This window comes from Aythya marila (assembly GCF_965140915.1).
Source record: "Aythya marila genome assembly, chromosome: 2".
Lineage (NCBI taxonomy): Eukaryota > Metazoa > Chordata > Aves > Anseriformes > Anatidae > Aythya > Aythya marila.
Window position 1 is genome coordinate 85,328,762 of NC_139043.1, and position 18,237 is coordinate 85,346,998.

Consider the following 18,237-nt stretch of genomic DNA (forward strand, 5'->3'; position numbering starts at 1 on the left):
TGGCCAAGGGATGTCCCACATAGTGTAGGGTCATGCTCAGCAAAGTCAGGGTAAGGGAAGAAGAATTTGGAATGATGGCATTTGTCTTCCCAAGAAACTGAGCCCTGCTCTCCTGGAAGTGGCTGAACACCTGCCTGCTGATGGGAAGTAGTGAACAAATTCCTTGGTTTGCTTTGCTTGCACATGTGGTTTTTGCTTTACCTGGTGAACTACCATTATCTCTCAACCCAGGATTTCTTGTGTTTTTACCTTTCTCCCATCCCACCTGGTGAGAGTGAGAAAGTGGCTGTGTGGTGCTGAGCTGCCAAAGTGTTATAAACACAACAGAGAGAAAAGGGTGAGAAAACGGAGCATCAAGGCTTCAGATTTCAAGATGATACAGAGGAATTCAAGAGTAAGGGGTAGATCAACTATTCTAAGCAAAATGGCCTTAAAAAAGCAATTTAAAGTTTGCTCTCTAAAAGATCGTAGTGTATACACTGAAGAAAAAAGCACACGAATTACTAAAGATACAACTTGAACATGTCATTACCTTGAAACTGAATAGAATCTGACTTGCAATTTAGGAAGATGTTCTGAAAAATTAAAGAAAAGGAGATATCACTTATTGTTTGATTCAGCCCAGTGAAAATCAAAATATTACGTGAGTGCTTACACTACAACAGGTAACAAGCATACTATAATTTTACTCTATTAACATTGAGTGTTTCTCATAAATAAGGTACTAGGATCTGAACCCTATTAGGAATAATTTTTAGGCTTTGTGGAACACCTGTCAGAGATACAATAAAATAAGGCCATAACAGTTAATTTATATGGTTATTAGTTATTTAAAAACAACTGTAAGGTACACAGGAGAGATGCCAGTAGTTAGTGGACACAGTGAAGCTTCAAATTTAGTTTTCCCCGCCTTTCATCTGAGTGTGCTTTATGGAGTTGAAAAGTTGAGAAATGGAATTATTTGACTGAATGTTTCTGCTATACAAATGTCCTGGAAGCAGATGTGGCAGTGTGACTTCAAACTCCGATGAATACGTATTTAATGTTTTGAAATCACAGCTAAAAAAACAAAAACAAAAACAAACAAAATAGTTTGTATGAGACAACAGAGCTTGTATTTACTTACTTGTTTTTTAAACCCCTACAAATTACTAAGGAGTAATGAAGAACACGATCACAAGGCCATAAAAAGCAATTGTTTTGTTTCACGTAATGAAACACATTAAGAAATTCCATTTTTTAATCTGGAAAGTAACTGTCAGTATTTTCAGATGCATTTGAGATGGCTGCATTTCAAGGCTCATTCCTTCCATGTTTCATACAAGGAACTCTGCAAGTGTGTTGGGCATAACATAAACACAAATGCAGTGGAAAAAGCTTTCTGTTTTGACAGATAAAAACACAAGAATAAGAACACAAAGGCAGGGATATCAGTTGTATACAAACATGGCTTTTTGAATTGCAACCAGTTGATGAATTACTTCTTGAAGACACTAATCCTGCAAGCATCTTATGCTTATTTTTACGCACAGGAGTAACCCAAAGTCATTTGAAGCACAGGTATGTGACTAAAGTACAGAATGAAGACCACAGACTACCACTGGAGAACAGAGTTTTGCCCCCAGCAATAGTTTTTGTTTGATCACTATGGACACTATAATATTTCTACAGTGGTAACTGAACAGTCACCCCCCATCCTGAGAAACTCAACACTTAGTTTGATGCATTTTCAGAATGAACTAAATCCAATTAAACCTAAATCAATCACTTACCAATTAACAGGTTAAGTGAAGGCTTGCAGCTTGGAAAAGCACGAAGTAAATCCAGCAAGCAAACATTTGACTCTCTAATAAAACGGGTATAATCAGAGTTTCCTTGTCTGCTGCAAAGCTCCTGAAGCCTCCGTTTTTCTCCTGCATTACTGGTGTACTCTACAAGGGCTCGCAAAAATGCCTGGAGTGAAGAAAGTAAGAGTGGAGGGTAAAAAGAAATACTCCAGTTGGACAAACCTGGGAAAAGCTTGTGTTGCCTGGGGATAGGAAGGCAGCTTGCAGGCTAATGAATAATACAATTTATTTTCCAATGTACACTTTCACCTACTGTGACATTTACACCCCTATTCCCCACCCTTCAATGTCTGGGGCAATCTAGTAGGTCAAAAAATCCTACTTTGCCTGACTGAGGGAAGAGACAGATAAAAAGCATTTCCAGATAAAACCCAAACTTAGGAATGACTTTATTTATGTATTTGCACTTTAGTAACAGCCCCGTAACACAAATTAGTCCAAGACAAAACACCATGTGCCAAGTTACAGAAGCTGGGAAGGGAGTAATACAAAGTCTTAGAAGCGGTATTATTGTAAATAAAGTATGGTATTTATGAGTCATGTAAATGTCACTGCGGTGTTTTATTCTGTATTTATGCCTACTTAATGGTAGTGCAAGCTTTTCTTAAGGGAAAATTAAGTACAGCTTGCAATATAAAGCAAAATTCAGATGCAAGTAGTTCCAGGGTTTGTTTTGTTTTGTCTGTTTGTTTTCCAAAAGGCAAGGTGGAAATAGACACAGTGCTTAAAAGGTAAGCAATCTAAAATACCCGGTGCAATCAGAGGACTTACTCTACACAAAAGAACACCAGAAAAGTAATTTGACTTTGGCCAAACACCAGATTCCAGAAAATAACTCCAGATTATGGAGCTGCAGGGCACTCTATTCTGAGCAAGAAACAATGCAGATAGGGTATATGATTGGTGATACTCCCCAGACAGCACCCTCTGCCTACTCTTATTATTGAGAAAAAGATTCAAAAACAGTTACATGTAGTGCTGAAAAGGTTGTCTCAATTGAATGATTCTCTTCTACAGTATATTGTCTAATAATGACATGCTGGATCCTACTGTGAAATTCACTTGAGTGAAAAGTACTTCCAAAAACTGACTTCCTTCACAGATCCAAGCAACACAACTGTAACTTCATGCTTCACACAAATTTATCTTTAAAATATGTTTTGACAATACCAGAAATACCCATGCATTTCTAATTGCAAGCTTCTGATTTTTTTCCAGGCACAAAATGCAAGAGAAGTAATAAACACACATTTTGAGAACAAATACGCAACCAAAAATCTTTCTTTGAATTCTGCCAGTTACTGAAATGCTCAAGAAAAGCTTTAAAGTATTTTGAAGGCATTACATGATGCTTGTATAAAGCAACATGCTTCCAGTGACCAAACAGGACAGATACGGGTCCTCTTTGACTAGAAGGAATGATTTCTCTTCAATGCCTACAGCCAGGTTCTGTCAGCCTTCCAGTTATATGGAACCAACTATCTAGCATTTTCCTATGTAATTCCAGATTACTTATGAATACAGAACGGTAATGGGGATTTTGGTATCTCATAGTTTGTCCAATAAAGCACTAAGAGCAAAATTTATTGGAACAAGGAATCAGCAGCATGCAAGCTGACAATCCTTATTCACCAAAAACCCAGTAACAAGACACAAAGCAAGGACAGAACTTCAAGTAGCTACACAGAGTAGAATTACTATGGATTTCCCTTCAAAAGGGAAAACAAACACACACCTTTTTGGGAATTGCTCTTATTTCCAGACACCAGGTTAGAATGAATTTCAGAGTGCTCCTTTCAGGGATGTGTTGTGGACGAGATGCTCCTAGTTTAGGGGGGAGGAAAAAAAAAACAAACACAAAAATACATCTATTAACATCCAAAAATAGCATTACGGAACTATCAATTAATGATAGAACTATCACAGAATATCAATTAATGCATATTTATTTGTTCCTTCAAGAAATACCATATACCTAAGCTTCATTCAATTCTGTATGATTGAGCCCAACTGATTTGTGGCAATTATAAACTAAACAGTAAAATGGTTTTCCAAAGAAAAGACCAAAAAAAAGTTACCAAGAAAGCAGGAAACAAGAAGAAAAGTGTAATACATGAGTGTTCAAATACATATATATATATATATATTTGGCTAGGCCATTCAAGGCCTTTTTGCCACTTCTCATCTTAGAGAAATTCTGAGGAATGCTTACAAGGGAAAGGATCATCTATATTTTTCCCCCCTCTATGAATACACACTCCTGAAAAATCAGAACATGCTGATGTTTTCTAATGATCTAACCAAAGGAGTATTTGGCTACTTCTTCATGGAGTCAGCCAGGATCCACAGGTAGCATTTGGCTACCTCTTAATGGGTCCAGGCAGGCTCAGCCTTGTGACGTGCCATGCTAAAGCAGCTACTCCCCATTCTAAGCTAACCCCAAAAGCTTGATCACTTACTTGACAAAACTTACTAACAAGCTCTGCAAGTCCCCAGTTGTTTAACTACAGACCCCACTTGCATGTTGGGATTTCTCTTGATACTGTTTCTTGGCTTCAAGTTCTAGTTACTCATTCTTACTGTACGTTTCTCTTTTCAAGAGGCCTTTAATAAATTTTGGTCTAAAAATATGTCCCTTGCTAAATTATGTTTTCATATCAGCATTGCTTGACTGAACTCTTGCTAAAAAGAACAAAATTTACTTTTACACAGTAAGAGGATTGACATAAACAAAATGCACGAAAGAAGCATCCATTTTCATATGTATATGAACTTTTTCTGGAACATGCTGACAGCATTTCAAAATAAGTATTTAATCCTCTTCCAAGGATGCTCATATGTACAATAAAGGACATCTATGGGAAAGCAGGATTTGCTCAACAGACTATGTGCCAGACTGCTAGATAATTTCTCTGTTTTGCCCCCTCACTTGATCTCACATACTTCATCAGAGAATTCACAGGCTGCACAAAGAGGATACACATAGGGCAATGAGCCCCTTAAAAGGCACCTCGCAGCAGCACTAAGACTTCTGCTCTGAGTGCAGCCCTCCCAGGATGTAAGGCAGATGAAAATGAAGTGCTGTACTTCTGAGAAATTTCAGGAGAAATTTCACTTAGAAATGTTCAGTTATATGCTTAAAGGTTTATCTCCATAAACATGAAGGAGCACAGAGGAACCCCAATACCAGACTGAAGTTCCCATTATAAGTTAACTTATCTACAGTAAAAACAAGCAGCAGCATTTTGTGTCCTCTCCTGCTGACATATCTCTGACTTCTGAAATGCCTCTACAAAATGACAGCTGTGTCCCAGTATTGAACTTAAAAATGTTCAAAACCATGCATACCAACTACTACTAACACAGAAAGGAATACTTGTTTATGACCAGCACATCACACCTTACCTTTCTTTTTCGTGCCCTCCTTAACCTTTACACAAACAAAGCACTCCCCTCTTTCAGAAAGTCCCAAGACGTGAAGAAGTTCTTCCACCTCACTGATACTGTTGGGACATATTACACAGAAGGCATCTCCAGGTTGGTAGTCAAAGGCTGTATTCTGTTTTAAAATATGAAATCGTTTCCATAAAATTGTAAGATAAACCAAAAAGACAACAGCATTCCTATGCCTAACAGTAATCTTCCTACTATTACAGAGGTACGTTTTTTTGCTCTGTGCTAGGATTCTGTTTCGATGACATCAGAAACTAATACTCATGTTTTCCTTGCTGGTTTAACTTCATTGATTAGAAAAACTTTTCCTCATCTGGTTTAAATATTTGGACACACTTTAGTAAAAACCACTGAGCAGTCTAAACAGAAGAAAAATAATGACGCATTAAGAGGAGGTGTTATATAATCAGCCCACATCATTAACTACCAATGTGCTTTGTTTTCTGGTTTGAGAAGAACAGAGAAATGAAGTCCTTATATTAAATACACCTAAGGTAACAGAAGTTAACAGTTTAAGTAATATGTTAAAAAGCCAGAATAAATGAATTCCAGAGGATGACGCAGATCTCAAAAGCTCCAAGATAATGAACTAAAGATTCTTACCTCCTGCTTATGTAGATTACCTACCAGAACAAATAACCACAGTTTACTATACAGAGTTTCTGAGTATTTTGTAGGTTGCATATTTAATTCAATGCCATATCCATGGTTATTCCATGGATCGGCTATTGAATGTACAACTTCTGTAAAGTTCTGGCTTCTTTGGAGCCATGTCTTTCAGTGAACAAATCAGACTTTGCAGTTAAAAAGTGAATCAGCCTAAGCTGACATCATCCTGTTCTAGAGGGAATTCTTTTTTCTTTTTAAGCCATCGAATCTTTTTCCCCCAGTTATTATGCATAACACACATGCTCTTTACCCTACATTTCTGCCCACTTACAAAAGAAAAAAGCCACCACTAACTTACTGCAATATCGAGTTCTAAAAGCAACGCAGTTTTTATCGCATCTTCTCTAGTGAGCTGGACTGCTTTTGTAACTGGCACTTTGAAGGTTGTTCCCTCTGAAATCAGTATGGACGGATGTGGATTCTGAAAAAGGAGAGGTGAAAACTTATATTAAAAAATGCGAAGTAGCTGAACGACAGCTTAGTATAATACACAGGAATTACTGCTGGCACTTTTTTTTTTTTTTTTTTGAAACAATCTTAGGAAACAATTCAAGACAATGAGGAGGAAAAACATGCATCTTCAATATGTATATACACACCCACAGAGAGTGTTTTGTTCTACATTTTTTAAAATCATATTTAAGTAGTACAAGGCATACATTCAACTATAAAAGGTCCATAAGCTTTAACAGCCCAATGGGCCTATACTATTATAAAATGAAGTTAGTCGTTTCCTTTATTAAGTTGTCTTAAAAACAGCCAATTTCACTTTATGGGTTAGTGACCAGCCCCTCTTTTTAAGTACTGTTAGCATCGCTTTCAACCTGAGTGTTAGTCTGTACTCAAAGGGAACCTCTAAATCACAAATCTTCATTTCAGTAATTTGGATTGTTTAACTCAACAGCTCAGCCTCATATCTGTCTCATTCCCACATCTGCACTTTTCGCTGATCCCAGCTGCCATCTCTTGGTTGGCATTACTTGAGTACTGGGGAATAGGGCCCCTGCCCTCCTGGCTGTTACCACACTCAGCTTACTGTCTCCCTGTCCCTTCCATGGCAGCCAGCCTTCACTGCTCTCTTGAGGAGATAACCAAAACATCTGTCCTTTGGCAAGCAATCAGAAAAGTTTGAGTCACACTTTCCAGTTAATTCTGAACACTAAATTTACCAACTGGAAACGATCAGTAGCTTATGCTAATTCTTCTCTTTGTACAGCAGGACTTGGTTCTACATGGTTTCATAATGAAAGCACATTGACTTTTGGTCTGTAGGGCATATGCTATCTTCAAGAGGAAAATTATGATCATATATTTACAAGTTTAAGTTACTAAATATGCAGCAGTATTTTGAAGAATTTTAAACCCTCTCATGGCATTCTGCAAGAACTAAAAATCTGAACTGAAGCTGTACTATACTCCTTTCCATAGGGAGAATTTTCACAGTCTGAACATGATGGATAATTTATTTAAAACACATAAATTGAATACTGATGATTTTAATTCTTCCATTCCCAGCACTGCAGTGCCATTCCTTTATCAAATTATTATTTAGTTAAATTATACTTCAGCCCAGAGCAGAGCAGGCTGAGAGGGAGGACTCATGGCAGCCTGCAGCTCCCTCAGGAGGGGAGTGGAGGGGCAGGCGCTGAGCTCTGCTCTCTGGGGACAGCGACAGGACCCGAGGGAACGGCATGGAGCTGGGACAGGGGAGGGTCAGGCTGGGGGTTAGGGAAATGGTCTGCACCCAGAGGGTGGTCGGGCACTGGGACAGGCTCCCCAGGGCAGTGGTCATGGCACTGAGCCTGCTGGAGTTCAAGAAGTATTTGGACAAGGCTCCCAGACACATGGTCTGATTTTTTGAGTGTTCCTGCGCAGTGCCAGGATTGGGTCTCGATGATCCCTGTGAGTCCCTTCCAACTCAGGATATTCTGTGATTCTATACTTCAACACAGGCATCCTTAACTCATATGGTTAAGGACTACATTCTTACCATATAAATGGACTTTCCATTTAAAATCAATAAAACTCCTGTGTTCAGGGATGTATTTCTTTTATATATATATCCATTTGTTCTTTTGAACTCATGATCCTAAGAAGACAAGAGACTTTCATCATTCAAACTTCAAAATTCCTTACCTCACCACGGGTGTCCTGAAACTGCACCTCTATATACTCTGGTGGCAAGACAGGGATATTAAGAGCAGCCTGAGAGATGGGAGGGACAGAGTGAACAAGCGAAGGTTCTGTGTCTCTAGCTGAAGCCAGAAGATTGATGTCAACCGGTTTCTGTGATGAAACATCGGAACTTGCATCTCCCTCATCTTCTAGTTTCAAGTTCTGTATTTCTGAGCTTAAGTTTAGTTCATGCCCAACACGGGCGGCTGCAGAGAGAGTGCTAGAAACAGCACTAACATCGTTGCTCATGCCTTCTTTTTCTTTCTGCAATAGAAACACTTTCTTGAGGGCAAGCCAAAGTCCATCAATCCAAGGATCAACCACTAGTTCTAACCTGGGGAGGAAACAGAAGAATAAAGAAAAAAGAAAAAGAAAACAGAAGGAAAGAGCGAGAGAGAAGGGGAAGGATGAACGGAGGAGAGAGGAACGATCTCATTGTGACTTTCTGGACTGTTGATTTATAAATGATGAAGAGAGCAAAAAAGTTAAAAAGTAAAAAATACACCATTCATTTTCTTTTTTTATATATATTCGCAGCTGTTATCTAAACGACTTGTTTGTTAAAACGAATATTTGCATTTCATAGTAATGCTATGTAAGTTTATGGAGTCTGCAGTAGGCTCACTTTCCAGTTTCTCATTTTTATTTTCTAATGTTGAACTTCATGACAGAAAGGATGATAGCAAAACCCGAAACTTTTCACTGTGTAACAGCAACATCAGTATCTTAAAATATAACATTCCATTTTTTACTATTTTAGAACAAGATAAAAGTTTTATGATTACGGCAATGTTTGTTTTCAACTGTCTTGTGCCATCACGAACAGAACTATTATAATCTGTACTTCAAAATAAGCAAGCCAAGACTGCAGCCTACTGGCCAGAAAGAACAACAGAATAGAAAGGGAATTGTTCTCTTACACTATTCTTCTACGGTAATTTTAAAAACGTCTTATATAATTCCTTTGCAAGAAAAGGCTTTTTTGCACAGAATGCAAATAAAAATTTAAAAACATTTTACAGTTCACCTAAAGCAGTCCCACTGCACACATGCTGTGGAACTGCTTTTACTTACTTCAGTAATCTTGGACAAAATTTTAAAAGCCTTTATTTATTCCGAATTCCTTAATTTCTAAAACTGCTGAATGCCATCCATTTTTACGGGCATTACAGATGCTTGCTCAGACTTTAAAAATGCAGTTCCATTCAAATGTAAGTAAGACTGAAACAGCACAGGTTCGGATAGGATTCATTCCTAGGAGGTGTTATCAGACTCAGCTGATTTCAAAGAGTTCAAAGCATTTAGTAAAAATCATACCTGATTATGGATTTTGTTTATCCAGCATGCAAAACTCATTCAGTTCTTACCCTACACAATCATCTGCTAATCCTGTGTCATAGAAGTGCTGGGCACCAAGTTCTTGAAGTCGTCGGTCTACTGTCTTTCCACCATTGCAAAAGAATGTGTACTCTGAATCTCCCAGCCCTAACAAATACAAGGAAAGAAATCATTTCAGTCAGCCAGCCACACAGACATCACAGACAACGACCTAATAAAGATCTAAAATTAAAATACAGGATTTTCTTGCAGGCAAGCAGGATAACCTGACGCATCTAAGTGTGTGTAAGGATGACACTTTTATGACTTAAAAAGAAAAGAAGGAAAAGAAAGAAAAGAAAGAAAATATGTGTTTGTCCCAAAGCATCGTTGAAAAAGTTGTTCTTCCTTCACAAATCTAAGATGTAAAATTTACTCAAAAATACTTTGCTTTAGATATTTAACACTTCAGAATAACGCTACTTTAGATAGGGGCTTTAAAAAAAACTAAACCATTCTTATAAGAAAATGCAAGGAGTTGAAATAATTAGAAACAGAGTGAGGCCAATAATATACAAAACACTACATCACCTAACAATCCGTACTGGAGGTGTGCGAAATGATCAGGTGGCAAGTTCTTATCCTGAATTTTCTTAACGAACTTGCAGGCAGTGTCTGGTGGGTCTCCAGTACCAGTAGTGGAAATAACAATAACTACAGGATCCTTTTCTCCTTCCAAGTTATACTACAATGAACAGAACAAGTAAGTTATAAGGCACCATTTGATACGGATTTGTGGCCTTGCATATTATTTTCCTCTTTTCCTTTTCCCAAAGGTACACAGAAGAGCATTTAATCTCATTTTACCTGTATTAAACCACAGAAACGCTTTCATGTAATTACAAGTTCTTTTGTGGATGCAAACTGTAATCCTGTTTGTAACTTTGTTTATTAATGTAAGGTACAGAACCACATGAACAGAAGAAAAATGGTTGCCTGTCTACTAGAAAGCATGTGAACAATTACGTTACTCCTTAGCCTCCTCTTTGCCATAAGAAGCAACCCCATCTCCTCCAACTGCTCCATGTTGGTTTCAGTTTAAACTCAATCCCAGCACTCCAATAAAACAATAGAAATATGAGAAAATATACACAAAGACTGCAAGATATACTATTTAATTGTTTCAGGCAGTGTCAGGACTGAAGTTCAAAACTTCGGGATTTGAGTTTTATTCTAAGCATAAATCACTCAAACTGTATCTCCTTCTCTAGGCACGTGGAGGTTACTCTTTACATCTGAAACCCAGAAAAGTTAGAAACACAAAGAAACACGTTATCAAGTGGTTTTGCTATTGTCATTGTTTTCCACAACTTTGCTGAAGAACCTAGGAACAGTTGCAAGGAGCAATTTAAATTGCCACCTCAAACAGCATCCTGCCTGCGGCAGGGTCCAACAGCAGGGGTCTAGAGAAGCAGAAGAGGAAGCATGAGTAAACATGCAAGGACATTTCTCAAGTATTTTGCCAGACCTCAGTGAGTTGCTGTCCAGGGACATTCCAAAACAGTTTTGTCTTTTACAAGATCAAGTAAACTCCAAGCACACACAAATTCCTGAGCTTCCAAAACAGAGCTATAAGTTGTGGGGAAAAAATATAAAATAAATAAAGAAGCCTTAGCAGCTCTCTTCCAGTAATTTGGATCTGCAGAGCTTTCACAGCTTATTTAATAAGTACAAGAACTTCAGTGCACTGCCACAGGTGACTATTGCATTAACAAATAAAAGTCTCTTCTTCAAGTACAAAATGTAAGGGCCTACTGGTATCACAAAAGTGTTACATAAAATTGTGTCCCATGAAAAAAAAAAAAAAAAAAAAAAAAAGATAAAAGCTTCAAAAGAAAAAGCTGGTGTATTAGAACAGAGTTAGGATTAGTTCATTAAACTCCTGTTTGCTCCACTACATTCTCCTTGGCAAACGTGTGAAGAGTTTCAGAGAAATACCCAGCAAACACATAAAGAAGGGCCAGGCCTTCTAACTGACTAGTATGGACAAAACAGAAGCATCTCACTTCCTGACCTCAGGCACACACACACCTCTTTGAACTACACAGGTTGTGGAGTAAGCTGTCAGATCTCACCCAGAGGAATTCACAAGAGGCCACATACCTCAAGCATGCTCTTGCTGATGTAAATTGTCGTTCGGCCTTTCCTTCTCTAATTACACCTACACTTCTCTAAGTTCTCTTTATTCACAGTGAAGGGAAAGTAAAAGCTTAAGTAATGAAATCCGTAAAGCCATAAAGCTTTTTCCTCAATGCTTAATTCTCACATTCTCAATTCAGTGCACCTTTATGCCCCATCAATAACTCCCAGCTCTGAGTTGTCTTGTCAAATTTGACAAACTGCATTTATTCAAGTGCAGGCCACTAACAGGACTAGAAATACCCAGCCTGCTGCCTTCCTGAAACTAATCTACAAACTTGTCAAACACAGAAGAAACTAAATGGAAGAATATAAGGAGAATCTCCACATTCTCTGCTGGCTGGATAAGTCTCCTTCTAAGACTTTGCTACATATTTGGAGAACATTCATTCAAAATCAGATGTCCAGCTACAAAAGAAAGTGTGCCCCCAAGAAAGCAACTTGCTAAAAGGGAACTGAATTATTTTTATAAGCTTCTCAAATTTTCCAATGCATGAACAACAAACAAACTGAATAATAATTTCTACTGACAGGAAAGTTGACCGACAAATAATGAATTCATTCAATACTGCACACACAATTAGCTTTCAAGAAGTCACTGTACTGATTTTAGGAACAGAGATCACGTATACTCATTTACTATTCTAGTACGAAAAATCACCAGAAAGATTTGGCAGAAGGCTATCATGAGTATCGATCCACGTTATTGATTCCTAAAACCTGCAAATTTAAAACTAGATGGTGTATTTTAGGTAGATAAATGTGCTCAGACCTCACTGTTATTAACAGCCACCACTCAAGCACATGAAGAAAAACGTAGCTCTTAAATAACTCTTTTTCAAAACAGCACAGAGTATCTCACCTCGTCCATTTCACTTATACAGTGCATATCAGCTTCAAATCCGTGGGCACCTGCTTGCACGCATATTTCCTCAGCTATGGCTTTTGCCTGCCCTTTCTGTGTTGCATAGAGGAGCAAAAACCTCCTTTTTAAATCACAGCACATTTTCCAAAACAGGGTACTTTTTAAATTTTATTTAAGACACTGCAGAGGAAAAAAAAAAAAAAAAGAGAAAGAAGCAAATTTACTGCATGCGGAATGGCAAGATTTTGCCCTGTTTATTAGATTAAAAAGAGATACTTTAAAAGGATAGCAGTATTGGTGTTTAACTTGGAAACAGGGCATCTACTCTGAAGAGAAGTCTTTTCTCACAACTAGGCTTTGCAGGCCAGGATATGAAGGATTCAGTTAAGTGTGCTGTACTATCTTGATATTGCAATAATATTGCAGAGTGCCAAGCTCAGAACCTAGTTTATAAGCAATACAATACAGGAAAAAAAAATAATGAAAATAAATACTATTTTTATTACGTAAGTTTTATTTTCCATTTTAGGTTACTGACTGCTTTAGTCAGCTTTCTGAGATGCATTTGAAAAAAACAAAATACATAATTTGGTGACATCGAACTACGACATTTGATCAATGTTTTTAATTCTTAATTTCTTCTTCTCTGAAATCAGCTTTTTTTTTTTTTTTTTACCTGAATGCTCTTACATGCCATTCTCTGTGTCTGTATTTTTAAACATAAGCATTACTTTTCATTCCCTATTTCAAAAAGGAGCTTCTTATACAACTCTTGAGCTTTTGACGTTTTTTCTTCAAATAAATCTTAGAGAAATCTTCTGCAATGTAAAATTTCACTCCTTCCCAAAGTCTTGAAAGAAGTAGGAGAAACGAGATGCACATCTTTATCCATCTGCCTGTCCCATAAAACCTCTCTCATTCAAGCTTTTCTTTTGTGATTTTGACACAGACAAAAGACAGAAGATAAAAGGTCAACTTCAAGAAGCAGTGAGTAAGAGAGACAATTAAAATGTCTCTTGTGCATATATTGCAAATTAATCTTCTGCTAGTGCTTTGTTACTGCTTGGGAGCTGCAGTAGAACTCAAATACCTAGAATGAAAACTCAGCAATTTTAGTTCCAAACTTGAGACTTTTTTTTCATGTGCCTGGGCCCAGTTTGCTGTACTTCACTTATGGCACCCCCACAGATTCAAGTACATACATCAATTTACGTAGACCTGTAGCAAAATAATTTCAGGCACTTCTTTTTTCCTTGTTTCTTCCAGGGAAAACAGAAAAAGAATACTGCACTCTATTCATATGGCAAAATATGTCTCCCCACAGTATTGCAGGACATATCTGCTATTATGATACTGAGGGTTTTTTTAAAGCACACTTGTAAAACAAAAGTGGTAAAATTAAATGACAGCTTCTTAAGAGTACAGTGCCTGTACCATACCCGAATTCCATGAAACACAAAATTACTAGGAAAATGTAAGGCTTTCATTTTATTTTTTTCTATTACATTTTCCAGCACAATTTTTACTTTAAATTGACATTGCTTTACCTAAAAAATATTTAAATTCATTCAAATAACTGACTTCATGTGCACAAAAAAGATGCACGAGCCAAATAATCGACAGACTGATTTTTCACCCTCCTTTTACAAAAGAAATACTACCATTTGACTACATAGAAATTACAAAGGTTCATAGAAATTCATTTTCACTACCCTCAGTAGTGAAACAAACAGAGGTTTGTCCCAGTTGTGGGAATAGAAATGTTGTTTTTGCAGAGTTACATTGTTTAGAAGGAGGGAATGTGGTACTGAGATATGCTTACAGTGATAAGAAAGTTTAGCAGGCGACCTTGTAAAATGCAGACAATCAGACTCCTTAGGACAATTAGGTGAAAATCACGGTGTCAAGTCAAGTCAGATAAGTGAAGAAACATTACCACTTCAAGCAGTAAAAATGTCAAAAGAAATTTGAAATTTAACAGGCCGGCGACTGAAGGCCATGCATTGTTTGTGAAGCATCAGATAGATTGTGAATCTGGATTACCCACTCAGTGGGGAAACAGGGGAGGGTCCTGCCATCAAAAGGTATATAAACTGTGTTTTGGAACTAGTAGATGCGCTCTCTCCTGCTTGTGGGGCGCCCGCCATTGCAATCGCGAATAAATTACTACTTCACTGAGATCCTCGCCTGAGCCTAAGTTATTGGCTACGGAGTGTTTCTCACAATTTGGGGGCTCGTCCGGGATCCAGTCACCTACTGGGGAGCCCCACCGCCGCAGCAGCAGGAAGGCATGCCCCGCTGATTTCAGCGGTCCTGTGCATCGACGGTGGCGGTTCTGCGGAAAGCTGACAGAGGGCCCGAGACTGGTTAAAGAGGCAGGATCCGTGAAGTAGTGGGGAAAGGAAGAAGGTAGGCACTCCGGGTTTTTAAGAATCGATCCGGTAACTCTGTGCACAGACCAAGGTAAGAAATATTAAGTATTGCCTTGGGGGTCGGGTGATCTGGTGTATGGTAAGCCCTTGCACGGGGAAGTGCTGGCACTACACCAGGGGAATCTGGTGTACGGTAATCCTTGCACGGGGAAGTGCTTGGAAGTACACCAGGGAATCTGGTAAACTCAGGTGTGCGGTAACGCTGGCACGGGGAAGTGCTTGGCGGTACACCCCCATCTTTCAGTACGTTGGTGTGTGGTACACTGCAGAAGGGAAATTTCTGTAGCACATACTGGCGAGGGTTAGGAAAGATGGGAAGTACGAGTTCCAGGGAATCTGGTAAACTCATAGGTGTGCGGTAACGCTGGCACGGGGAAGTGCTTGGCGGTACACCCCCATTTTTCAGTACGTTGGTGTGTGGTGCACTGCAGAAGGGAAATTTCTGTAGCACATACTGGCGAGGGTTAGGAAAAATGGGAAAATATGAGTTCCAGGGGACAGGGAGATATCCCTGGGGGAGTGCCTACTAATAGTTCTTCCTGAAAAATGATAAGAAATTGGAAACATAATCCCAAAATTAGAGGGATTGTAAAAGAAAAGTAATTAAAAAAAAAAAAAAAAGGTTAAACATTGTGTATCAGTCTGGACAAAACAATCAATTAAGGAAACAGCAGTATTTTGGCCAAAATACGGGTCTGATGAAAATTCAGGCTTTAAATTTATGTGTAAACAATAAGATTCCTTTTTCAGAGAAGGAGCCAAGTTATGCTCCCTATAATCTTAATATTGAACTGGTGGCAGCAGCAGTCACTCCGGGAAGGGAGACAGGGACTGTAATTAACACTGTCCCTAAAGAAGGATTGTACTCTAGGCTCTGGCAAGAATTAGAACAAGGTAGAAGATATGTTGAGAATTTTGCCTTCCCTGATACTAACAGTACTAACACTAACTGTGTATCCTCTTAGGTGAACTACCCCCTCCTCCTTACCAGCAGAGAGGTTAGGACTTTTTAAGAAGGAGAGGAAGTCTTTATTCAAGGACCCCAACAGCCTAGCTGAACAATTAGACCAGTTCCTACGACCTGATTTATACTCTTGGGGGAGGGAATTATGTCTATAAGTATGTTGTTTACAGGGAAAGAAATGTGAATGATCAGGAGGAGAGCTGCTATACAAGAATGGGAAAGAGCTCATCCTCCAGGACCAGGGGTAATACCGGCAGGGCAGAAATACCCATTTGCCAATCCTGGCTGGAATAATAATAGTGTGCAACACAGAAATCATATGACAGACTTCGGGTTAGAATGAGAAAGTACTTGGGGATGAGACCTGAGGACCCAGTATCCCAAGGGCTCTTGAAAGTTCATTGTGTGATTAAAGTCTTGCAAAATACGCAGAAAATGCTTCAGAAGGTGGGGGAATGTAGTGAACAGTCACTGGGGGACCCTCCTGTGGGAGGCCCTGGAGGTGTGTGTCTGGAGGGGAGATGAGAAGGAAAAAAAAAAAAAAAAAGAGATCGAAACTAATGGTATTGACAGTGCAGCGGGTAGTGAGGCAGAGGGTTGGAGAAAGATGAAGAAAATCTTCAGGGGGAGTCAGGGCCAGGATGGAAAGGAGAGGAAGAGAGATGAAGGAATGGCAGGCAAAGAGGGCTGCCTGTATTGTGGCCCGAGTCCTAGCAGAGACAGGCTTTGATAAGATGTTTTAAGTGTGGCCAGGCTGGCCACTTCAAATAGGAATATCTGGAGTGGAAGAAGGAGGAAAGAAGGAAAATGGGATGAAATATGCTATATTGATATGTTGTTTCAGTATCTTGGAGGGAAAAGGTATGGAATTAAGTTGGACTCTGACTGAGCCTTTGGTGCTGGTATTAGAAAAGTGCGGGCTGGAGGAAGATAAAGGAAGTGTTAAAAGTCTTGCCGAAGGTGTTAAAGGTGTGGCATGTAATATTTAACAGAGCTGTTTGAAATTGATGAGCAGGGAAAGGTGATGTAGGCGTTATCTAAGTAACAGTCTAGAAGTTTTGGTATATTTGCATATTTGCTGTGGTGTTTGTTCAGTTTCCCAAGCATCGGGGAGGGGGGGACAGCCTGCTCCACCAGGGGCCTCTCCAGCGGCCGCAGGGGGGTTTCGGCTCCAGCGCCTGGAGCGCCTCCTCCCCCTCCTTCTGCACTGACTTTGGTGTCTGCGGGGGGGTTTCTCGCTCTCTCAACTGCTGTTGAGAAGCAGGTTTTTGTTTGTTTGTTTGTTTGTTTGTTTTCGTGGATGTGCTCTCACAGAGGCACGGACTGTATTGCTCATGGCTTGGCTCTGGGCAGCAGTGGGCCCCTTAAGGCCAGATGAAATTGTCCCTTATCTGCCACGGGGAGGCTTCCGTTTTTTTTTTTTTTCTCACGGGGGCTGCCACTGCAGTTTCCCACCCCCCTACTCACAGCCCCCGAACCTTGCCATCAAACCCAATACACTGGGGAACAGCTAGGTCATTACTGACCTGTAAAGTATCAGGGATTAAATTAACTAATGAAACCCTAAAAAGTGGGGCTGGGATAACAGTGCCACTTTGGGGGGGATACCAAGCTGAGACTAGGGGATAAAATGATCACTGGGCAATTATTGTATGTATCCAAGGCAGAGACTAACTTGTTGGGAAGGGATTTGATGATTAAATTGGGCATTCAACTAGTAAATTATTAGACTGGAATAACAGTGTAATTAATGGAGTGCTCTCAGGCCCTGAGAGCAAACGTATATTCACCTCTAACTGGAAAGACCCTGAAATGGGGACGGAAGCAACAATATAGGTGGACAATTTTACCTTGGGGGGTTTACAGGGCCACCTATCTATATGAGTAAGTTTTAAAAAAGATTTTGGAGCAATTACAACCTCCCAAGGAGGTATTAATGTTACAAATATGTGGATCATTTTCTGTTGTCAGGACAGGAGAAAAGAGTTGTGAAGAAAGCTACTAACAAACAAGCTATTCAACTTTCTGGGAAAGCAGGGCTTGAGAGTATTAAAAAAAAAAAAAAAAAAAAAAAGTTACAATATGGAGAAAGAGAAGTCAGGTATTTAAGGCATCTAATGTCTGAGGGAAAATGAAGAATAAATCCAGAGAGGATTCAGGGAATTGTTGAAAATTAAGAAAGAACTAAAAAGTTTTAAAAGAATGATTTTTTTAAGGAATCAGGAGCCATGAAGTCTGAAGGAAAACGGATACTCCCTGATGGGAGAGAAATGCTGAATAAAGTGATAATGAGGCAAATATTAACTGTTTTACATC

At 39.1% G+C, this 18,237-nt stretch overlaps 1 protein-coding gene across 3 annotated transcripts in view; it reads right to left on the reverse strand.

Annotated features, from left to right (window-relative positions):
* MTRR (5-methyltetrahydrofolate-homocysteine methyltransferase reductase) overlaps positions 1-18,237 on the reverse strand; it is a 32,365-nt gene that overhangs the window by 10,120 nt on the left and 4,008 nt on the right. For all 3 annotated transcript variants that reach the window (XM_082755236.1, XM_082755234.1, XM_082755235.1), the window contains exons 3-11: positions 12,523-12,705; positions 10,053-10,206; positions 9,512-9,629; positions 8,106-8,478; positions 6,268-6,390; positions 5,253-5,406; positions 3,583-3,671; positions 1,773-1,953; positions 533-575 (exon numbers count right to left, since the gene is read on the reverse strand). In XM_082755236.1, the coding sequence (XP_082611362.1) occupies positions 533-575; positions 1,773-1,953; positions 3,583-3,671; positions 5,253-5,406; positions 6,268-6,390; positions 8,106-8,478; positions 9,512-9,629; positions 10,053-10,206; positions 12,523-12,666 (1,379 nt within the window). In that variant the 5' untranslated portion in view covers positions 12,667-12,705. The remainder of the gene's footprint in view (positions 1-532; positions 576-1,772; positions 1,954-3,582; positions 3,672-5,252; positions 5,407-6,267; positions 6,391-8,105; positions 8,479-9,511; positions 9,630-10,052; positions 10,207-12,522; positions 12,706-18,237) is intronic.